The sequence below is a fragment of the Myotis myotis genome, unplaced genomic scaffold (genome assembly GCF_014108235.1).
Source record: "Myotis myotis isolate mMyoMyo1 unplaced genomic scaffold, mMyoMyo1.p scaffold_m19_p_18, whole genome shotgun sequence".
Classification (NCBI taxonomy): domain Eukaryota; kingdom Metazoa; phylum Chordata; class Mammalia; order Chiroptera; family Vespertilionidae; genus Myotis; species Myotis myotis.
In genome coordinates this window covers 32,963,427-32,987,781 of record NW_023416322.1, presented here as the reverse complement: position 1 = coordinate 32,987,781, position 24,355 = coordinate 32,963,427, and the positions used below count along the sequence as shown (strand labels likewise).

At 45.3% G+C, this 24,355-nt stretch overlaps 1 protein-coding gene and 1 long non-coding RNA gene across 8 annotated transcripts in view; one reads left to right on the top strand and one right to left on the bottom strand.

Annotated features, from left to right (window-relative positions):
* Positions 1-18,398, bottom strand: part of LOC118673436 — a 64,942-nt gene extending 46,544 nt beyond the window's left edge. Inside the window, exon 1 of the long non-coding RNA XR_004973370.1 lies at positions 18,084-18,398. This is a non-coding gene — a long non-coding RNA (uncharacterized LOC118673436). The remainder of the gene's footprint in view (positions 1-18,083) is intronic.
* An 18-nt stretch (positions 18,399-18,416) lies between these two features.
* Positions 18,417-24,355, top strand: part of NOTCH2 (notch receptor 2) — a 130,874-nt gene continuing 124,935 nt past the window's right edge. For 2 of the 7 annotated variants that reach the window (XR_004973369.1, XM_036344190.1), the window contains exon 1: positions 18,437-18,737. Coding sequence is in view for 4 of the 7 variants with exons in the window: in XM_036344190.1 (XP_036200083.1) it covers positions 18,665-18,737 (73 nt within the window). In the remaining 3 variants the exon portion in view is untranslated. Of the gene's footprint in view, positions 18,738-24,355 lie in introns of all 7 variants that reach the window. The other 5 variants (XM_036344185.1, XM_036344191.1, XR_004973368.1 and 2 more) reach the window with 5 other exon arrangements.

The window sequence follows — 24,355 nt, the reverse complement described above, 5'->3', positions numbered from 1 at the left end:
TTTCAGACTCTCTATCCCTCTCCCTTTCTCTCTGTAAAAAAATCAATAAAATATATTTTAAAACAACAACAACAACAACAACAAAAACAAATATAGGTTGTTGGGACTAAGCAGCCTAGTGGACACTAAAATAAAATATAAGTCTAAGAAGCATTGAGAGAAATCTCTAGTTTTCTTTCTCCATCTGAGTAGGCAGCATGGCTGTTCATTAAGGTCCAATTCAGAAACCTGGGGTCATCCCCATCTCTTCCCATTGCCTTTGCCCCCAGTATTCTGTCAAGTAAGTCTTTATTCTGACTTCTCCTTCTACTCACATGGCATTAGTTCAAGCTGTAGCTCCTGCCCCAGGACTTTCACAATAGCTTCCTAAACAATCTCCCAGACAGGCTTTTCTCTGTCAGCCTTTCTTTCAAAATTGAAAATCTGTTATTTTTACTCTGTTGTTTAAAAAGCAGGAAATGGCTCCCAATTTGCCTTAAGCAGCACCTAAACTCCACCATAGCACGGCCCCTCCTTACAAGACCCTGTATCATCTGCTCCTTGCCTCACACTCCAGCCTTTTCTCCACTCCCTCCTACCTGGTGATCCTTGAACCTCAGCAGCATGAGGCTAACTGTAGCCCCTGACCCAAGGGTGTGCCATACTAGTTTATGTTTCTGTGCTTCTGCTATTCCTTTTGCCTGCACTGCCCTCCACCCCCACACCCCGCTTACTGCTCCATCCACATTCATGTCTTATTGCTGCTGCAACAAATGATCCCTAACTTAATGGCTTAAAAATGACACAAATGTATCATCTTACTTTTTTGGAAATCAGAAGTCTGAAATGAGTCTCATGGGCTAAAACCAAGTTTTTCGCAGAGCTGCGTAACTTCAGGAGGCTCTGGGAGAGAATGTGTTCTTGGCTTTTTCCAGTTTCTAGAGGGTTACCCACGTTTTTTGTCTGTTGGCCACATCATTCCCATCTCTGCTTCCATCGTCACATCTCCTCTGGCGCTGACACTCCTGCCTCCCTTTCATGCAAGCATCCTTGTGAATACACTGGACTCACCTGGGTGATCTATAATCTTTTCATCTTCCCTGAATGTAGTCACATCTGCAAAGTCCCCAATGCCAGGTAAGGTAACAGTCACAGGTTTAAGACCTGGACATCTTTGGGGAGCCATTATTCCGCCTGCCACACCATCCAATGCCCACTGGTCTCTTAAAGCTCAGCTCAGATAGCATTTTTCTCTGAAGCATCCTCTGTGCTGTTTTTTAAGATTGACTTGAACCCAGATGCGGTAGCTCAGTGGTTGAGCATTGATCTATGAACCAGGAAGTCACATTTCGATTCCCTGTCAGGGCACATGCCCGGGTTGCGGGCTTGATCCCCAATTGTGCAGGAGGCAGTTGATCAATGCACCTCTTTCATCATTGATATTTCTATCTCTCTCCACCTCCCCCTTCCTCTCTGAAATCAATAAAGATATTTTTAAAAAACTGATTGGAGGGGGAGGGGGTAAGGCAGAAACATCAATTTGTGGTTCCACTTATTTGTGCATTCCTTGGTTGATTCTTGCATGTGCCCTCACCAGGCATGGAACTCGAAAACCTGGCATATCAGGAGGATGGTCTACTCTAGCGATGGAGCTACCCAGCCAGGACTCCGAAGCGTCCTCTGTTAGTCCTTCCATGCAGAGCCAGTTGCTCTCTATTTTGTGTCATGTATGTGCTACCATCACTGCATGGATTAGCTTGTGTTGCATACATTAAATTTTTAAACATGTCTATCTCCCTACTATACTTTGAGCTCTTGAGGGGGCAGCTTCTCTTTGTGTCACTTGTACCTAGTACAGTACATGACATATAGTACATATGAGCAAATTTATTTTTAGAAAATGGATCTGCCCCAGGCACTGTGATGAGCCATTTTCATGAACTGAGATGTAGATTTAAATGGTGACTGAAGCTCATGTTTCCTGCCTCTCTGGGGTCATCTCCAACCACTCCCACCCCTACCCCTCCAGCCACACTCGCACACCTACCATCCCTCAAGTCACATGGACTTTCTAACCCTTCTTTCCTCTGCCTTCCCCAGCCTCATCTCTCTCTCTCTGTAATGCTCTCCCTCCAATTTTTCTGTTTTATGAATCTCTATTCCTTCTTCAAGGCACAAATGCGAATTTTTTCTCTGCAATGCCTTTTACGATCTCCTCAAGAATCAATCACTTCCTCACTTGGGTTACTAAGATATTTTGTGCACATCTGTGTTACATATCTCACACTGTGTTTTCCCTGGTTATGTACATTTCTGTTCTCCCGCAAGGGTGTGCAAGGACCACGTCTTGTTTATAGCGGTGCTGGGCATACAGCAAGCGATCAACACTGTTTATTAAATTAAACTGAGCAGGTGCGTGCATGAGCATTGAGGGTCATAGGAAAGAATCAAAGATAAAGGATGCCCTTGAGGAAAGTAAGGAGGAAGGAGGAGATGGACATGACACTCAGAGAGAACTTCAGGAGACTCGAGGAAGCGGATTATGATGAAGACCAGAGTCAGAGTGACTGACCTCTAATCAAAGAGGAGAGTATGAGCAGCAGCCCCAACGGCCACTGAGACGCTGACCTGGGACATCAACAAGAAAGGCCCTTGAGAGACGCTGATGGTTTTAGGAAGCACAGCTTTGAGAGCGTTCAGTCAGGGCCCTAGATCCACCCTGTTTTTAGGTCAGGAGGGAAAGGATCTCCAGAAAAGAAATGACTTGAGGAAGAGGAAAACCAGACTTTTGATTCCATCAACTTGTTTGAATGCCTGGGACATGACTCCACAGCGCAGCTCCAAGTCAGGTTGGAAGGCTTGGTTCTTTCATCGGACATAGAAGGTTCGAAGTATGGGGTGATATGGGTAGCTCTCATATAGGGACCAGCTTGCTGTGTTTCCCTATAATAATCAGATATTTTCATTAACAGGCCACAGCCAGCCTAGTGGTTCAGGGGCTCTCAGGATCAAAGGTAAAATGGTTAATCTGGCTTCAGATCTTAGAGCAATTTCTGTTCCATGGAACTTTTGTGGACACTGGGATCTCTCTGTATGAGACGTTCTCTGACCCAGTGGACCAATATTCTCCATGCCTCTGCCTGTCTTGAACTTTGCTCTCCTGTCTTCCACCAAACTACCTTCAGCTGCATTCTGCAACCGATGTTCTGGTTAGCTAACCTCTATGGCCAGCTGTCTGTCTTGACCCATACTAAGCCTGATCTAGACAAACTCCCATGCCTGCCACACCTGCCTGGATGTTTTCCCAGGTTGATTTCATCTAGCATTTAAGTTCTGTGATCTGCTTCTGTTGTGTCTACTCTGTTCTGCTAGGTCATGCGTTCTCAACAGGAGTGAGGATGGTTCTTGGGGGATAAAAAAAACAACTGAATGTTTTCATGCACAAAGTGCAGATATACATGCAGTACACAAACTGATATTAATAATGTATCTGGTATTAGAGTGTCATGGGGGAGAAATGTAAAAATGTCTAAAAAAGCTGCTTAGGAGGGCCACATGGGGGTGGGAGTGGGGGTGGGGGAGGGAGATGGAGAAACACCGTGAGAGGTTATGAGACCGAAATTTGAGTTACCAGAGGAACATGAAAAGACGATCTAGTGAACACATTTTGAGCACTTATTTATGTGCCATGGACTGTGTGAAACCTTTTCACATTTGTTAGCAAAAAAGCTTCTCTTTATTTTAGTCTCAGTGTACACATTCCTTTTAGGAACAACAGCAACAGTTCCCTTTGGGATAGTAGCCTACCTCTCCTCTCAGCTTCAGCAGTTTTTATGCTAATTATGCGCTTGGAGGTAACTCCTCATTCACATTTTGCAACATCAGAAAATGAAAAACACAGCCCAGCTTGTGTTTGTAGAAGCTGCTTTCATGGCAGCCTTTCAACCGGTTGGGCAATTTAAAAGATGCAATTGTAATCATGACTAACTCATTAAGATGCTTCAGGGGAACCAGAATATCCCTAACCTACTTTTGAAAAGAGAGGCAAGGAAAGTACAGGGTTGAGAATAATTCGAGGAAAACAATTTCAAGTCTTTGAACAATAGACAGACTCTACAACCTCCTTAGCTGGGCTTGAGAGAGAGGGAAGGACAAGAAAAAGTCTTCCTTGGAGGAAACCTGACAATGACTTGTGTCTACTTGCTCTTCTAGACTCTGACCTTTATTTGGTTGGTTGTTTTGACTTATAAAAGTCTCTTCTTTGTTCTCATGGAAAGTCATTTGGAATTTACCAGTGAGACTCTGCATTTATATTAGTTAGATCAGCTATGCTACGTATTTATCGTCTGTACTTGACTCCTGAACTTCCCTTCTCTCTTGCTTTCCTACCTTGTCATGAGGGATGATGTTGGGGTGGGACACGGAGGGGGGAAGATGGATGAGCCACAGTGGCCACTTGGAATCTATAGCCAACTCTTGGCAGCTTATCCGTGGTAGATCTTGTTCTCAGCTTCTTGTTGACTTTATCACCCACTCTGTGTGCTTAACTCTCTGATGGATGTTGTCATTAGCTCTCTTTATTCACGATGCCAAGAGCACCAGTTGAACAGGGAACTATTCAAGAAAACCTCCTTTTTAAGGGTCAAGTTGACCAGAAAAAAAAGAAAAGCATTATTGTTTTACTAAAATTGACTTTGTTTTAGAAATAATCATTTATATCCAGTCAAACTAGTTGTGCGTGCACAGTCTTATTCTTTCTTCCTGGTCACTCTTTGCCATCCAAAGGGAAAAGAAGAGGTGGAGGGGAGATTTTAAAACACAGCTTTGAGTGGGAGTCTGAACCACAGGTGAATGTGTGACTTTAGGGGGTAGGGAAACATCTCTGCTCAGGTGCACACACCTGAGAGGGACCATTGACTATAGGAGAATAGACAAGGGACACTGGTGGGTAAATAGGCAGCTTTTCCAGTTCTGGATCACTTTCACATTATGACCTCAATCTATTTTTTAAGTTTCATAAATTCTTGGAACATCAAATATACCCAAACAATTCTTCCAAAAAAGTGAGTATTTCTAGGCTTCCCTGGAAATCAGGACACCTCGAATTTAATCCCTGTGACACTGGCTGACTCTGTAACTTTCAGCTTTTTCACTCCTCCAGCATGGTAGAAATAATGGAAAACATACAGGCTTTGGAATCATTACAACATGGGTTCCAATCCTACCCCTACCACACTTATTAGCTTATTGATCTTGGATAAGTAATTTCATTTCTTTGAACCTCAGTATCGTTGTTTGTTAAATGGAGAAAAAGAGATCTGCCTTGCAGGAATGTTGTGAGGATCATATGTGGAAACATCTAGCACATAGTAGTCACTATGTGCTTTCATAGATGGCTTCTCTCATAGGAATATCTATCTGCACGGAGGTAGGAAAAGGCTAGGTGACAAAAGGCATGGCCTTCTGAGCTCACTGGCTGCTAGATGCTTTCTTAACCTTATGGTTATCATTAGAGAATGAGGAGAATGCAGCTTGGCCACACAGGCATTCAGGCCTATTTTACTTCTGCAGAATATGACCACCACAGAAATCAGAATGTGTGTGTGTGTGTGTGTGTGTGTGTGTGTGTGTGTGTGTGAGAGAGAGAGAGAGAGAGAGAGAGAGAGAGAGAGAAATGGACACAATCTGTTCTTCCCAAAAGCAGAGAGCATGCAGCATTCCTTCAGCAGCAGCATAGAAAGGAGAGGTGAGTGGCTGCCTGCTGGCCATGTGCTCACCAAGCCAAGCAACCAAAGCATTTCCTGCCCTAGTTCTGGACAAGGCCTCTGGAGAGTAGTTTGCCAAAAGCAAGAAAGGCAGCTGCATAACTGCCTCGGTCCATGGAGCTGACAAACCGGTATGCCATCAAAGAAAGAGAGAGTCATGGGAAATAAAAGCCTATGGTTCATCCTCTCAGTCAGGGAGTCGGGTGGGTGTGAGGTGGCACCTTTGCTGGTGCTCATTAACGAAGCTGCTCTTCGTGCTCTCCTCCTCCTCTTTGCCTGCCTGCCCACTGCTGGGTTCCACTGGGGAGGCAGCAAGTAACTACTCAAACCATTAATTATGTATTGCCTGTGTACCCAACATTCATTCTACACACCTACATTGGATGTCTTCTATGAGAACAACAAAAATAATAAGATAGCCCTGGCCAGTGTGGCTCAGTTGGGGCATCGTCCTATGCACTGAAACATTTTGGGTTTGATTCCTGGTCAGGGCACATGCCCAGGTTTCAGGCTCAACCCCTGGTAGGGGGTGTGCAGGAGGCAGCTGGTTGATGTCTCGCTCTTACATCAATGTTTCTCTCTCTCTCCCCGTCCTCTCTTCATCTTTCTCTAAAGATCAATAAAAAAAAAAAATCTTTAAAAAAATAAGATAGATGGGCTATAAAGTACAGCATAGGGAACATAGTGAATAATATTGTAATAACTATGTATGGTGTCAGATAGGTACGTGACTTATCCTGTTCACTTCATAAGGTATATAATTGTCTCCTCATTATATGTACAGCTGATACTAATATGGTATGTCAACTATAATTTTAAAATAATAAGACAGAATCAGACTTTGCACTCAAGTAGGTCTTAATACAGTAGTCTCATGTCCAACTAAGTGTTAAATGGCATATATAATATGCAGTAACCAACTGTAGAGGGGCTCAGGGAAAGGCACCACAAAATTGAAGACTTCCCAGGGGAGATGCCATTGATCTAGGCCTTGAACTAGAATTCCACAGGGCATGGGGGAGCTGGGGTGGAGAAAGGGAGGGAGTAAGGGCATGCCAGGGAAAAGAAAGAGCATATGCAGAGGTGAAGAGCATATGAGCTCACAGCACATCTGGGGACTGGCAGGTAGGTCGATGCGCCTAGATTACCGTGATGGCGAACCTTTTGAGCTCAGCGTGTCAGCATTTTGAAAAACCCTAACTTAACTCTGGTGCCATGTCACATATAGAAATTTTTTGATCTTTGCAACCATAGTAAAACAAAGGTTTATATTTTTATTTATTTTATATATTTAAATGCCATTTAGCAAAGAAAAATCAACCAAGAAAATGAGTTCGCGTGTCACCTCTGACACGCGTGTCATAGGTTCGCCATCACTGGCCTAGAACATAAACTGTGCAATACGGGGTAGCAGCAGCAGAGGCAAATGTGGCCAGAATACCAGTTTGTTTGCTGCTTTTTTTTTTTTTTTATTGTCTCAGACTTTGGAATTTGGGCTCTAACCACAGGAAATGGGGAGCCACTGGTGGATTTTAAGTACAAAGTGATAGGTTTATTCTTGTATTTGGGGCAGTTTTGTGAATGGATTGAAAGAAGGTGAGACTGGAAACTGGGAGGACAGTTAAGGAATCATCCATTGTATCAAAAACACTGCCAACAGGTCCAGAAAGATGAGGACTGAGAATTTGGCAGTCGAAGATCTTCGGTGACATCTAAAAGTAATTTTACTAGGACAATTCAAGCAGAAGCCAAGTTACTAAGCCAGTGGTTCTCAGAGTGTGCTCTCCAAACTAACAGCACTGGTATCACCTGGGAACCGGCTGGAAATGCAAATTACCCAGCCTCCTCCCAGACCCCACCCCAAAGCTCTGGGAGTGGAGTCCAGAAATGTGTGCTTTCACATGCCCTCTGGGTGATGCTGATGCATGCTCAAGTTTGAGAACCATCGACCTAAACCAGTGATGGCGAACCTTTTGAGCTCGGCGTGTCAGCATTTTGAAAAACCCTAGCTTAACTCTGGTGCCGTGTCACATATAGAAATTTTTTGATATTTGCAACCATAGTAAAACAAAGACATATTTTTGATATTTATTTTATATATTTAAATGCCATTTAACAAAGAAAAATCAACCAAAAAAATGAGTTCACGTGTCACCTCTGACACGAGTGTCAGAGATTCGCCATCACTGACCTAAAGCAATCGCACTCAACTCTTGCGGTAACTGAGCTGGCTGGCTGGTATTCCCTAAATAACTGTTAATATTATGGTTTCCTCTGTCAGTTGTGGGCTCTCCCTGACTCAGTCTCTACCTGGCAATATCCCATTCACTGTCCCAGGCCTAACTCCTGTCACCTCCCAAGGAAGCCGTTCTAATTCCTCTCCAGACAGCCCTTCTACAGGTATGGGTACTTTTGCACGTATTTCTATTATGACACTTATTGTGTTCTGTTTTTTGGTTTACTAGTTGTCTCCCCACCTCAGGAGAAGGGACTGCCTTGTTCATACCAGTATATACTTCCTCACTATTTTCCCATAGCAGGTGTTCAATAAATGTACAGCAAGGAAGTGATCCCAGGTTTTGAGAAGGGAAGAACAGTAAGGGATAAGAGGTTTGGGAGTGAAAAGAAATAGAAACTTGCCTGAGCCAAATTAATCATGTGTGTGGTGTGTAATGCGTTAAGGCTGAGAAAAAGTTGTTGGCTGAAGGGATTAGACCAGCAGAGAAGAGATGGGTGACAATGACAGTGGGGGCAAAAGGATAATGAATGGCAAAATGGTCTTGCAAAAGGCAGAAGCAGGTGAAATCAATGGCCAGAGCAGAAGGACGAGCATTGGAATGAAGGGAAGTCTTTTCTCTGAGATAGAAGGACAGGAAGTAAAGGTGGGTGCATGAGAGATAAATTGTGGTGTTGAGAGTTGTTTGGGGAAGTTTTTCATGCCCTCCCCCTCCCCCCAGTGTAGAAGTGGGAGGGCTAGGGAAGGTTTTACAGGGGAGGTGATATTTGAGCTAGGAGATGTCTTCATTGAAGTGGGAAGTGAAGCCTTTTGCTGGGAAGGAAACAGGGAACAGAAAGAGGCCCCCAGGAGAGTGGTGAAGTTTTGCAAATGCCACGGGTGTAGTGGTGGGGATGGTAGTGAGCTTAGAGAGCAGCTGCTGAAGGGCCCACCCATTCACCCCGCTGGCTTGGCAATGGAAGCAGTATGGGAGGGCTGTCTGCAGGCGATGTCTCAGCAATAAGATAGACAGCTCTGGACACAGAGCCCAATACTAACATAGAAGGCATTCTAGTTCCATTTATCATCAGTGCTGAAACACAATGCAGAAACTAACAACTATGTAACAACAACGGAAAAGATTTATAACATATGAACTAGCCGAGAAAGCAGGATAAAAACTGCATGTGTGTTTGTGTGTGTGTATGTGTGTGTGTATATATATTTTAAATGTTTTGATTTTTGGAGAGAAAGGAAGGGAGAGGGATAGAAACATCAATGATGAGAGAATCATTGATTGACTGCCTCCTGCACGACCCGCACTGGGGATAGGGGATCAAGCCTGCAACTCGGGTATGTGCCCTGACCTGGAATCAAACTCATGACCTCTTGGTTCCTGGGTTGATGCTCAACCACAGAGCTACACGGATCGAGCTGCATGTATGTCTTGATCATAACTATTTGAAATGTGCATATGAAGGAACAACTAAATAAAATATTCCAAAATGCTATAGGTGGTGGTATTATAGGTGTTTTCCCTTTAATTTTTAAATAGTATGTGTGGGGTTTTTTTGTTTACAGTTTAAACAAAGATATGGCAATAAATAGAATTGGTTCTTTATCTACTGGCTTTGTTTCTGATTAGATACACTTAGAAGAGAGTATTTCAAAATAAAAAGTGGTAGTGTGAAACCAACCTGCAAAACTGTCTGACTTTCTCTCCTCCGGGAGGCAGAAGGAGGGACATGACATTCTTGAGTTGCCCCGTTGGGAGCTGACAAGAAATTGGGCATCATGCTGCAGGGGACCATAAAGGACACATGTGATCAAGCCTTTGTCTCAAGAAACTCGGGAGACCAGATTTACAATAAATGACTACAGGACTTCCTCCATGCTCAAGTGGGTAGTCTGAGCAATGGATGGGGTCGCATCCCTGAGGCAGAGACATGTGGGGAGGCATGCGTATCACACAGGGGTTAACTGGGTGCCACTGGAGCTGGTCAGACGGACCTGGGCTGTGTCACTGTTTACGGCTGAATGCTTTGGGACAACGTCTCAGGTTTCACTTTGTGTGTCTGTGAAGTGGGACTAATAATACCTGCTCATACACTGGTTGGAGCATTGCAAACAATAAAGTAGGTACACACAGTAAGCCCTCCATAAATATTTACTGTTCTGACCTGTATTAATGTGATTATTATAATTTTTATGCACAACTATTGACATGGGGGAACTGATTTGGACTGGGGGCATTTTGAATTCTTTGGAGGGAGTTCAGGGAGGTGTCTGAGGGCAGTTCTCTCTCACCGCTCGAAAAATGCTGTGGGTTCACCCGGGGCCTTCAGGAGGGAAGGGGCAGGCGTGCAAGGAGGAACTCCACATTGGTTCTTCTTTTGCTAGTGTCTGGGCAGCTTCCCCATGTCTAAACTGGTGCATACCCTCCAGAGCACCCTTTCACCTTTCTCTCCCGCTCTTCTTCCCTGGTTTTCTTCTCTTCAACTCTTCCAACTCCCCTCTTCTCCTCAAAAGCCCAAGTGGTGGATGAGTAAGGAACTATACTACCTTTGGCATGTCCCAAGTTTGCCTTTTTGAAACTTGAAGGTGGTCTCTTAATTCCAGGAGTTTACATAAGTCAGTCTGTGTTCATCCTCTCCATGTCTTCACTTACTTAAAAAATGAACGAGGATTGAGGACCATAAGAGTTCAATTAAGGAAGGCTCTTTTGAGGTAACTATATCTTGCAAAAGAAACCAACAGAGGTGTGAACTGTGCACAGGGCTCTTCTCAGCCATGAGGTGTCCTTTCCTGGACCCAGATGTCGATTTCAATGTGGGAAGCATTCTTTGACTTGCTGGCATCTGTTCTTCTTGCCTTGCTTAGACTTTTAGTGAGTGTGATAAGAGGAAAGAATCAAAGGTGTGCAGAAAAATGACCTGGCCAGTGGTCTGGACAAGAGAATAGCGTAGTCATATTACATTATTCTTTTTATTTCTTTAATCTATTTTTGATATTAAAGTATAGTTGGTAGACAATGTGATATTGGTTATATTAGTTTTCAGGTGTGCAATATAGTGATTCCACATTTTTATACCTTACAATGTGATCACCCCCACAAATTCTAGTGCAGAAATCAGAATAATTACAAACAAAAACAAGTTGGTATCCCGACCAGGTCCAGCCACCACTCACACCTGCTGAGTTCCAATTTCGCATTCCATTCCACACTGGTGAATAATAATGATGTATTTTCAGCTTTGTTGGAAACTATTTGTACATTTACAAGGTCATTATCTTCAGCAACAGATACCTGTGCCGAGCCAGCCATTACCTCTGTCTCTGCACATATTAGCACACGTACGCACCACAGCCCAGCAATTACCACCTCCGTCCCTGCACACATTAGCACACATACACAACACTGATTTGTACTTTCCTATAAAATCGCTCTTTCCCTTTTTAATTAGAATGTTTTCAGAAGCAAACCCTATCGTTAAGGCCATGTACGCTTCTATTATAAATACCAGTTGCCAGCCAATAATTATCTCCTGATGAGTTACTTTAGAAGGAGGCTTAATTTCAGTGCTTACTTTTAAAAATGGGATTTCTTTACTTTACTTTTGAGGCCCCCATCCTCACACTTAGTTAATCATTTTCAATTCCACACAAGTGTTCTCTTTTCTTCTGCTTCGGGGGGGACTCAGATGTGATCTGCCCTCAGATAGGATGAAGATCTTTTCCACCCCATTCTTTAAGGTGGAAACTATATGTCTGAACCTCACTGCTGAAGAATCTCTTGGCTAACCTGTGAGGGAAGAACCTGAGCATGCTGGGTAGAAACAAATGAAGTCTCTGAGAACAAACACCTTAACATTTCACAAATAGCCAGAGTTGTATAACCATTGTAGTGACTGAGGCACTGCAACTGTGGTTTCATAATTACACGGTTGTGGATTTATGCTGCTCTTGAGTTGGGGAGATACCCTGCTACGTACAGGCCAATCCTTTTTTACATCATTACATTTAAGAAGTATACACTGACTTAGGGATCGAAGTGTAATCCCTCCCAGCACAAAATACTTAAAAGGAAAATTTAAGTCAGATAAGGCTAAAGTGAGCATTCCTATACTAACTTTCCTGCTGATCTCACGGATAGCAGAGACTTTTAGATTCCTAGGTACCTTTTATAGGTGCCATTCATCATATAGTACATATACAAGAGAAGAGTTAGTTGTGTAAGGACAAGCTTAAATTTTCCTCTCCTTGGTATTAAATGGAAACAATCATATGCCTAAGAGGGCAAACATATGTCAAGAAGCCCAACTTACACTTTCTTATATTGCTTACACTCTTCATTGGAGCAGAGACCATTGTGCTGATGCTCACTTAAAGGGTCGGAACGGTTCCTAATTCTAAGAGTAGTTTGATGTTGAGATTGACTCCTGCCTTCCAGAACTTGTCCTCTGTGTAGCGGAGCCTGGTGGACCTCTCAGAACATGCACTTGTTCTGTGCTCTAGGGAAGGCAAGGAACCAACTCCTGTGAGTTTACAAATACGAACAGGTGGCGGCTCTTGTCTACACTGCTGACAGGTTAGTTGCATAGGCCATCTCAGTTCATTCATCTCTCGCGGGCTGGGGACCGAACACAATGGGAGTGGCCTTAGAATGAATCACAGTGCTCTCTACTCCCCCTTAGTCCTGTTCCTTATCTCTGCTGTAGTTCTGTTGTTGGCGTGTTGTCCCCTTGGCCTCCTCAATGCTCTGTGGCCTCCTCAATGCTCTGAGGTGCAGGCTGATACATGTCTGTATTGCCACAGAGTCAAGGATGTGCTTTGCGGAGGGTAAACTCTCCAAAAATGCTTTTAAAGCAAAGAATGTATGTGCTTACTTAGGCTTTGTAATTACAGCGGGCCAGCTGTTCTGTACCAATATGGAAGTCGTAAGAATCTGGCGGACCTTTGCCCGGAAGTCCCTACACTAAAAATCGTCTTGAATGTACTTCACACGGTCAAGGACAGAATGGAATGAAACTGAATCAGAGGTCAGAAACTGGGGGTTTTATCTCAGCTCTGTCACTAATTACTTATTTAACCTTGGGCAGACACCTATGCTCTATCTCAGTGTTCTCATCTGTGTAATGGGGATAATGATGACTGGTTTGGCTGTTTCCCACGATTGCTTTGAGAATCGAATGAGATATATACTTAAAAGTGTTTCTGGAAAGCCTAAAGCACTGCATGAATGCAAGGCATTATTTTAATTCATGCTTCCGTAAACACTTCATCACACATCCCCGGGTTCCTGGGGTATGTGGTGAGATGTGTGGAGTAGCTCAACCCATGCTTGCTATGTATCCCAGAACCTCTTTTACACCATCTAGAGTGTCACTGATTCTGCCTAGGATTCTCCAAAACACCTAGACTTTGTCACTTTTGCATCTCTCTCCAATTCATAGAGATATAGATGCTCAATGTATGTTTACTTAAAACATACATTGAGCACGGATGTGTACTAACTATTGTGCTAGGAACTGGGGCAAAATAAACAAATAACACAGGATCCTGCCCTTGAGGGGTTTTTACAGACCATTGGATCTGAGAGAACAGACATGAGAAAAACTAGGTGCCCAATTCTGCATTTCTGGTTTTGAGAGGCAATTTTACCTGTGAGTTTCAATTAGTAAAGACTTATGTGTGCATTTTTAGTTTTGACTAAAATGAAAACTAGTGTTGGCCCTTACTCATGTTTTTCTACTGCTAATGGTCTGTACATTTTAATTTGAGCTTGAACATAGATTTTTTTTTTCCAGATGAAAGCTTGTGAGATCCCATTTTTCTTTGTATCAGTGAAGCTATGGAGTTTAAGGAATGGCAATAGCTATGATTAGCTTATAGCAGTGGTCGGCAAACTCATTAGTCAACAGAGCCAAATATTACCAGTACAACAATTGAAATTTCTTTAGAGAGCCAAATTTTTTAAACTTAAACTATATAGGTAGGTACATTGTTATTAACTTAATTAGGGTACTCCTAAGCTGGCCTTTGCTAAAAATGTCCTCAATCTAAGGGGTCGACCTCAGCGAACACACCCCCACTTCTTCTAACACCACTTCTTCAAAATAGACTCGTGCAGGCCGAAAAACGACTGCTGCGCATGGGCCACGAAGTTTCAATCGCACTGTACCTGCGTGCCCGCACGTGGTATTTTGTGGAAGAGCCACACTCAAGGGGCCAAAGAGCCGCATGTGGCTCGTGAGCCGCGGTTTGCCGGCCACAGGCTTATAGGATCACCTAATACTTTTCGGCTAATTTCTCCTACAAAGTAGGACTTGCTTTGACTAGGAGCACTGTTCTTGGTTGGGGAGGACCATTCCCAATCCAGCTGAGCAATGAAGCTGCCGAGTACATTTGGGGCTAATATCTCCAGGCAGCTCCTGGCATTTCACGTCCTCAGCTGCTGTTTGAGTTTCGAGACACCACCATAAGACCCTCTGGCTTCAGATCGGGATCAGGGACATAGTGAAATGGTCGCCTAAATGCGCACCATGGAATTTGGGGAGAGGCCAATGACAGACGCATATTTCAGTGCAAGTCCATCCTTTCAATCAGTCCCACTACTCCCAGCTCTCCCTAAAGACGTCAACAGTCCCTGCTGCTACAAGACAGATTCCCTGCTTCCGGCTACACTGCTGTCTTATCTTGCCTGCTTATCTAATCTATCTAACCTTCTTTTCCTTTCCCTGTGTTTCCTATGTCCATCATGCCTCAAGATATTGAAGTTGCTAATTCCTTGATCAACCTTTCCTCTCTTATTGAAGCAATTAAGTAGTCTTTGGGGCCAATGCCCATCTTTTCTGCATTCCCACAGCCCCTGCCTAAGTCCTTATCTTCCTACTTTAGGGACCAGGCTCTCGGCTCTACTGTTCACCTACCTCTATACTTACTCCCTTGCCTGGGACAGCTTAGATCACTAAACATGAGAAATCTCTGCTTCTTTACCTGATTAATCTTTTGGTCTTCTTAGTCCAGCTGTTGCAGTTGCCCTGGAAACCTTCCCTGACCATCCCTGGGCTGGGGCAGGACTCACAGGCCCTCAGCTGTCACACCTGTGTCTTTATCCCTCTACTCTTCATACAGGATCTGGCCTGTGGTAAATATTCATCCAAATGCCGGTTGATGGGTTGGATGAACTTATTCTCATCTCTCAGTCTTTGCCGATTACAATTTCTTCTCTTGATTTTCAGCTCCTTTTTTTGTTTTGTTTTGTGTTTAGCCATTTATATCCATAACTTCTTTCAAAACATGTCTTTAAAAACACCTTTTCAGTTACAGCCTCTACTTTCACTTGTAACAATTACTCTTTATTCCTCCTGTCATTATGAGAATGTATGCAATAAGTTTAATTATAATAGATGCAAAAAGGTTGTAAGTTAACGTAATATTGGCTTTCCTCAAAACAATCACCTCGAGAAACTGTGAACCTCTTGTCACAGTAATGTCATCGCCACAGTCTTTCTGGAACTGCTCTTTGGGGATAATTACGTTTACATCCTTTTGAATGTATTTTAATAATGATACATCTAATATTTGCAGGTGATTTTTAAAATTCGTGTACAGCCAAGTTATTATGAAGTGTATTTAGTAAGTAAATAGAATGAACAAACTGATAACTCTATGCATCAGCCAATAAAAAGTAATGTTATTATCATTCTCTGAACATATTTGCACAAGGGAAATTCCAAAAACAATTTGGCTATGTTATTTTTGAAAAGAGTTTCCAGCATCCCAAGGTGACTACTTTTAATAAAGAGCACTTGCTGATCTATGATAAAGTGCTTATTCCCATCCGGCTGGGAATTTCACGGGCCTGTGAGCACACTAACTTTGTACTTGTTTCGTGTTGTTTCACATTCTAGTCCATCTATTATGTGACAGACACGAGGAATGAATAAGGCCATGGTCCTTGTCCATAAGGACCTCCTAATCTAGTGGAAAAGATGGAAATACAAACAGTCCTGTGTGAAAACAGACACAGTGTAAGATAAAGGAGGAGTACAGTGGAGGGACTGTCTGCGAGGGGGAGGAATTGGTTACAGTGTCGGCAAAGCCTTCTCAGGACTGAAGGAGGAATAATTAGAAGTTCACCAAGAGCAGGAGGGAAGGGAACTACCAGAGTCATTCCAAGTCAAGGGAACAGAAGGTACGGAGACGGAACCAAGAAGATACGTTTGGGGGAATCTCGAGTCATTCAATACTATCATTGTGTAAAGTTCACAATGGGGCAGAGAGGACAAGCAAGGGGACTCCGTGAAGAAAAAGCCTTGTATTTATCATTTTTAGGAGTATGGACTTTATCCTGTAGGAGCCAGGGAAGGCTCTGTGAATAGGATTTCCCTTCCCAACAGGATCACAAACCTCCACATCTAACTAGTCACATAGAGTTGCCAGTCTCCCTCTGCCTGCCCCCCCCCCCCCCAGCCCCCTTTTTTCCCAAGATCGTCTCATATCCATCCCTTTCTTTTCATTGGACATCCATCTCATTAATTCGGGCCTTCATCAACTCACATCTGCCTGGACTGTTTCACAGACCCGACGGGCCCTTGGTGAACAAAAGCTCACGTTCTGTTCCTGATGATTTTTTACAGGGTTATCAGAACAACCTTCCTTTAAAAATGTTTTCAAATCCTCACCCGAAGATATATTTGATTTGAGAGAGAGAGAGAGAGAGAGAGAGAGAGAGAGAGAGAGAGAGGGGAAGGGAAAGATGGAGGGAGGAAGAGAGAGAAAAACATCCATCGGCTGCCTCCCCTACAGGCCCCAACCTGGATGGAACCCCGCAATCTAGGTATGTGCCCTGACGGGGACCTGAACCATCCGCCTCTTTGGTGTGTGGAGACACTCCAACCAACGGATCCGCCTGGCTGGGGCACCCCTCTCCGTCTGCAACTTGCCATTCAAAGTCCTGCCTGATCCGGTCCCAAACGCCCTTCCCTCCGTGGCGCCTGGCGCTGGTAACAGAGCCCAAGTCCCCTGCTGCTCCCCTCGCTCTCATGGTGGCGCTCCCTGGGGTGCTGCGCCCACACAAACTCTTGTGGTTGTTGCTTTCAGCCCTTTTCTTACAAATAACAAGCCTGCTAGTACCCTTGCCTGATCACATCCCCCACTCTCCTGACCGGGAAGCAACCAATATTCTGGTTCTATTGTTTTACGACACACTGGGGGGTCTGCATCCATCAGCACTATTTTGTATTGTTATGAAAAAACTTAAATATATATATATGTGTGTGTGTGTGTGTTTATATATATGTGTATATATATATGTGTGTATATATATATATACATACACACACACACACACACATATATACATATATATATACACTGAGTGGCCAGATTATTATGACCACCTCATCAGTACTTCATTGACACTTCCAAAAATACTGAATATTGAAAACTTCCTAAGCAAATACTCTCAAGGTTTTATTATTATTATTATTATTTGCATAACTAATTCACTTCATTGTACTGATGGGGTGGTGGTCATAATAATCTGGCCTCTCTCCCTCTCTCTCTCTATATATATACTTTATATCTCCTCTGCAACGAGTTTTGTTTTTTTTTCCACTACCATCTTGTTTCCTAAGATGTGTCCCTAGTGACATATGTGAATGCAGTCTTTCCCATTGGTGTACTGCGTCTCCTTTGATAAATATACCCTCGTTCTTCTATGGGTGGGCATCTGGGTTGCTTCTAATTTGGGGCCATTGCAAACGACGCTACAAGGAATAGCCCTCGCTGGTGCCCTGGTCCTCACACATGGGGCTGACCTTTCCCTAGTAAGATCTGCCCTCATCCCAGCTCCTCCGTGAGGGTCGGCCCCGAGGCCCGCCGCCGTCAGCCGCAAACCCTCGGGGCTCAGCAGTAGCTGGTGCCTCGGGCGTCTTCAGTGCCGTCCCACTGTGCGCGCGCGAACGCGTGAACGAGTGAATGAATGAGTACGCGAAGGGTGCCCACATTCTCAATGGGCTCTGGCGCCCTGCCCCCCATTTCCTTGACAGCACGGGTCCTCCACCGCCTTCCCTCAGGGAGCCCGGGAGCGTGCGGCTGTGTGGGTTTGGGGACGGTACCTAGCTCCCTGGGTGAGGCCTGGCCGTCCCTGCAAGTTCAAGGTCTCGGAAGCCCTCGTGTTGGCGGTGCAGCGTCAGCCTCCGGCAAAGGCCGGGCTCGACGGGCGCCCCCACGTCCATGGCGCTCGCTGGGGCGCGCGGGTCCGCGCCGCGGGCCGGGGGCGGCCGGCGTGTCGGGGAGCTCCCAGCAGATCCCTCCGCGCGCTGCTCGGCCGGCGCTTCTTCCTGCGGGAAACCCCTGGGTGCCGAGGCGGCCGCGGCGGGGCTGGCGGCAGGGGGCGGGGCTTGAGGTGGGAGGAGGCGGCCGAGGCGGAAGGACACACGAGGCTGCTTCGCTGCACAGCCCAGAAAGTTGCAGCCAAACTTCGGGCGGCGGCTGAGGCGGCGGCCCGGGAACGGGGACGGCGGACTGGGGGTGCAGGGAGTGGAGCCTGAGTTTCGCGGTGCAGCGCGGCGCTGTGATCCGCAGAAGCAGGAAGAGAGGGAGAGAAAGTGGGGGCTCCTCGATCGGGACCCCCTCCCCATGTGGATCTGCCCCGGCGGTGGCGGCGGCGGCGGCGGCGGAGGAGGCGATCGAGAAGATGCCCGCCCTGCGCCCGGCTCGGCTGTGGGTGCTGCTGGCGCTCTGGCTGTGCCGCGCGGCCCCCGCGCGTGGTGAGTATCCGGCGGGGGGGTGCTGCCTCCACGCCGCGCACTGCCGTCCCCGCCCCGCCCGGCCACCTGGGGGGACCCTTCCGCCCCCTCCGTGCGAGAAGGGCCGGGCTCTGTCGTGGGATCGGAGCGAGGCCACTCGGTTCCCGAAAGTTTGGACATCCTGGGCGCGTCCCCTCCCCCGCGCTCCCCGCCGCCGGCTCCCCTCGGCGGGTGGCTCCACACACACGCCTCCCCGGGCCGGGGAGCAAGTCTCAGAAACTCCCTTCCTTGAGCCTGGAGTTCGGGGTGTCGGGCAGTCTTGCCCTTTTGGTTCCGCGTTTCCCGGGGTTGAAGGGGAACCGAGGGCGGGCTGCTCGTGACCAACCTTCGCCGCTGCGGACCGCAGAGGGGCCGCGCGAAGGAATGCCAGGTCCCGGCCGGGAGGAGCGGGGGCAGGGCCTCCCAGCGCCGCGGCTCTCACCTTCCCGGCCGCGCGGAGCGTGCCCGGGGGGAGGCACACCGTCCGGGTGGGTGGGGTTGGTTTGGATGGGGCCCCGGTTTGGCGGTGCGTGCGCCCGGGTCCTGACACCCCGAGTCCTTGGTGGCGATGAATCCGGGGTGTTGTGCCGGTGGAGCCTCGGAGCAGCAGGGAAGCTGGCGTGGCTGCATGCTGGGCCACATGATTTAAAAATCTCAACCGCTGTTTGTTCTCTCCGAGGCGCGGAGCTCGGGCGCTGTTTCTGAGCCTGTGTCCGGCCCCAGGAATGTGGTGTGACGATCACCAACTCCACCAACCTGGCAGCCCAGTTTGCTGCTCTTTTGGCAGGTGGGGTGGGGGTGGGGCCCGGGAAGGTGAGGAAAAGGGAGCCGGGAACTCAGAAGTGCTTCCTTTAGGACGTCTCTTGATGGCTGTTTGCAACAGTCTTACTGCACACGGTGGGACCAAGGAAAGGAAATCGAGTCATTTTTTGTTTTACCCACCTCACTCACCCAAGATCTCAGATTCCAATTTTTTTTTCCCCCCCAGACTAGCAGTGGTTCTCAACCTTCCTAATGCCGCGACCCTTTAATACAGTTCGTCATGTTGTGGTGACCCCCCCCCCCCCAAGCATAAAATTATTTTCGTTGCTACTTCATAACTGTAATTTTGCTACTGTTATGAATCGTCATGTAAATATCGGATATGCAGGATGTATTGTCATTGTTCGCGACCCACAGTTTGAGAACCGCTGGTGGAAAGAGCTTGGGCTTTGGAGCCCAGCCAGCTCTGTAATCCCGGGTTCAAATCCAGCTCTGTTGGTGTATGAACTCACCAGTAACATGGGAAGGAAGTTACCCAGCCGAAAGGATTCATTAAGGAGAATGTATAGTTAACCCATGGCAGTCAGAAGGTATTCGTGACGCCCTTTCAGGGCAGGGCTGTGTTTTATTTTTTCTGAACTCTTGCTTCCTTCCAGCAGGAAGGTGGCTTGTGTATGTGTGTTGAACTGAAAGTAGCCTAGTCTGAAGGAATCTCCTACCTTGACCAAAAAAACACACACAAACAAACCAAAAAACGGGTACCTGAGCTATTATGGACCTTTGCAAAGAAAAGGTTAAGAAGATGATGAGGTTGAGAAAAATTTGCTCTTTGTTCATTGTTAACAGGCACTCGACATGCCAATCACAGATGTTTAAAGAGAACAAGGTTATCACAGTGCTGGCTTGTTCAGCACCAACCAGATCCTTTTTGGAAAGTTCAAATTCCAGACCCCTCTCAATGTCAGAAGTGGACGAGGAGTCTGTGAGATGATAAAGCAAACCTGTTGTTTGGGGATTATTTAACCAAACGCATACCATGGTGTTTTTGCCCTTCCTTTTTCTTGAAGTGAGAGTTTTAGTATAAGTGTAGATTTAGGCTAGAGAGGAATAGAAACAGTGGGCTAGTCTGAGGGTCACAATCTTTGGTCGGCCATGAACTTGTTTTAAGTAAATAACTTCACCTTCATGACTAGTCGTCTCCTCACCTACGAAATAGAACTAAAGAAGTAACCTACTTTAGAGACTTGGAGGGAGTAATAAAGATGATTGCAGAGCGATTTGCAAAATTAAGTGTGAAATGATACATCCAAAATAGAACTATCCTGACACACAAGCTCCTCTCATTCTAGGACCTCAGTACATAGAAAGATGTCCTCTTTTTTTTTTAATCCTTACCTGAGGGAGAGAGAGAGAGAGAGAGAGAGAGAGAAGGGAGGGAGGCAAGAGAGCTCTCAGTGTGAGAGAGAAACATCGATGAGGTGCCTTTCCGTACATGCCTGGACTAGGGATCTAACCTACAACTCAGGTATGTGCCCTGACTGGAAATAGAACCGGCAACCTTTTGGTGCACCCTCAACCAACTGAGCCACTCTGGCTGGACAGATGTCCTCTCTTTTACTTCTGCATTGATGAGGTATTGCTGTTCTTAGGTAGCTTTTAGGCCAGCGGTTCTCAACCTGTGGGCTACAACCCTTTGGGGGTCGAACGATCCTTTCACAGGGGTCGCCTAAGATCATCGGAAAACACATATATAATTACATATTGTTTTTGTGATTAATCACTATGCTTTAATTATGTTCAATTTGTAACAATGAAAATACATCCTGCATATCCGAAATTTACATGACGATTCATAACAGTAGCAAAATTACAGTTATGAAGTAGCAACGAAAATAATTTTGTGGTTGGGGGTCACCACAACATGAGGAACTGTATTAAAGGGTCGCGGCATGAGGAAGGTTGAGAACCACTGTTTTAGGTGGACAAGTTGAGTGTTCGTCAGTTAGCTCGAAGGACAAGATTTAGATAGTTTGGTTTTTAGGCAAGTGTTGTACAGATGCTAAACTACAATAGAAGAGATTAAAAAACCTGTTTCTTGGTAAAAACCTTAAATCTTTTCAGAGTCTGGCAGTGACGCTTTCTAATGACTCTTCTTCATCTTCTGTTATCATTGTGTTTTGCCAAGGTACCAATTGTAACACACCCTTCCAGACTTTTGAGTGTTCGTATAGTTGGCTTGTGGCCAGTTGTTAATTTAAACATCAGGGAGTTCCTAAGGCAAGGAGCTGTCACCCATCTGTCTGATTGTCTAAACAGCCAAGCAAGACCACCCCTTGCTCCTTGTTTTCTTTTGCTCTGCCATGTGAAGGGACTCCCTGGTTTTGCTATCTGCTAGATAATTTCTCAGCTGCATGCATCTCTTGCTTTTAAAAAATATCACAAAGAGCAAAATTGTGTTTGTTTTCTTTTTCAGATGGAGATGAAACTGTTGTCCTTTTGCTTTCTTCCTGTTCTTTCTATATTATTATTCCTTTGGGGCGGGTGCGGCGGTGGGGGGAGGGGGGGGACAGGGAAGGAAGAATGATTGCTTTTAGCCGCTCTTTTTTGTTTCCCAATGTTTTGATTTTTAGAAATATTGACCCACCTCTTCTGCAGCATTCCCACTCTGTTGCCGCCCCTGTAGTCTTCCTGCAGCATGGAGGGGCAACTTCTGGTTCACCTGAATGGTAGTGGCTGACCTTGGGGCCTTTAGACATGTTTAAATTCAGTGGCATATGTTTGTATGCTTCAGAGCAGCCTTGCAGTACACTTTAAAAATATCATACCCACAGAAATTTTATTTCGCCCACAAAATTTGCATTGATCTAGTTCCCACTCTCTGGTGCCATTCCTCGTGGTCCTCCTCCTTATCCTGTCCACTGTGATAGGACAAAGCTGCGTGTCCCTGCTGCATCTAAACCAGCTGGGGTGATAGTGGGACTCAGCGCCCAGAGATTCTGATACAGTAGGTCTGAGAATCTGTATTTTTCAAGGCGTACAGGTGATTCTAATACAGTAACTTAGTTGGAACCCACTGATAGTTCATTACTCTGCATTCAGTATGTGTATAGGATCATTCCTTTTTAATTTTAATAACTTCTAGAATGAACCTAATCTTAGTCAGCCATTCCAGTGTTTAACCCTTTGTTCGACATACAAGCTATAGAGTATAATGCCACTTCTTGGGGACACAGTGGGTCCCCATTGTCTCTTTAGAAGGGTTTTATATATTTGAAAGATATTATTATACGCTCCCCACTCCCTTTTTCCTCTCTGTTATCTCTTTTTCATCACGCTTCATTCATTTATATCATTTTGGACCTTCTCTTCATTTGCCCTTAATGGTTTTAGAGTAAAAAATTCTAACCCTGGCCAGTTTGGCTCAGTGAATAGAGCATTGGACTGTAGACTGAAGGGTCAAGGGCACATGCCCAGGTTGTGGGCTCGATCCCCATTGGGTGGTGTGCGGGAGGCAGCCAATCGGTGGTTCTCTCTTATCATTGATGCTTCTCTTTCTCCCTCTTCCTTCCTTTCTGAACTAAATAAAAATATATTTTAAAAAATTCTAAGCCATGATTTGGATGTGAATATAAGAGATTTTACATTGCCTATATAATGTGTTGACACTCCTTATCCTATATAATAAAAGCCTAATATGCTAAGTGTCTGGTCATCCGGTCATCCAGTTATCTGTTCAACCAATCAAAGTGTAATCCTATATAATAAAGAGCTAATATGCTAATTAGACCTGATGGGGAACAACCTTCTGGGTGATCTTCCAGTATGACCAGTGGGTGGGGCCACAAGGCCTCGAGGCCAGGAGGAAGCTGGGTCTGTGAGGGCCGAGCCCCTTGCACAGATATCGTGTTGCATTGGGCCTCTAGTTTCTTTATATTTCTATCTTGATGTCACAACTTAAACCTTTCATTTCCCTCCTACTCTTTCCCGAATCTCCGTCTCCTCTCTCTTCTTCCCTTTTTCGGCAAATGACTTAAAGTCAAAAGGTTTCTTCTCCTTTTCTCTCTTTATGTATGCATTTTATACATAAAATATATGTATAATATTTTGGAAAGATCACTAGACTAGGAGCCAGAACGCTGAATTTTCCTCCAGGTCTGTTACCAATGAGTCTTGTAGTCTTGTGGGAGGGGTGCTATTTTGGTCCATTTGTCCATAGACACTGAGCCAATGGTAGAGTTGAGACTAGAATCTCTCTCTTCTGGTTCTGAGTCCAGTACCTCATTTACTTTCCATACCACTTGTATCTCTTGTACCAGTGAGCTCCTGTACAGAAAAACACTTAGCACATCCTCAAGTGCTTATTGTTACTGTGTTCTTCCTGGGCGGGGGGGGGGGGGGGGGGGGGCGGGGCGGGGGGGGGGCGACGACGACACATTGTCTTTTCACTTATGTGTTTAGTCTGATTCTCCCACCCCTACCCTGTATCTAGACAGTGGCTTGACCTCTTATAGGCTGCCAATAAGTATTTGTTCAATTGAACAACTACTTTTAATTATTTTCTTATTTTGCACTACTATGGTACTCCAAATTTTAAGAAAACAGTATTTGCAAGAGTTATTGCTTACCTTACATTTGGGGGGAAACCAAATGTTTCCCTTTCCCAGATATTTTACTTAAACTTGCTATTTTGAGTTTCTCTCTCTCTCTCTCTCTCTCTCTCTCTCTCTCTCTCTCTCTGTTTTCTTCTCTCTCTCTGTTTTTGATCACTTCTGCAATTCATAAAGGTCACTTTGACTTGGAATTTAGCCTCACAGGCATTGGCATCCACCCCCTGCCTC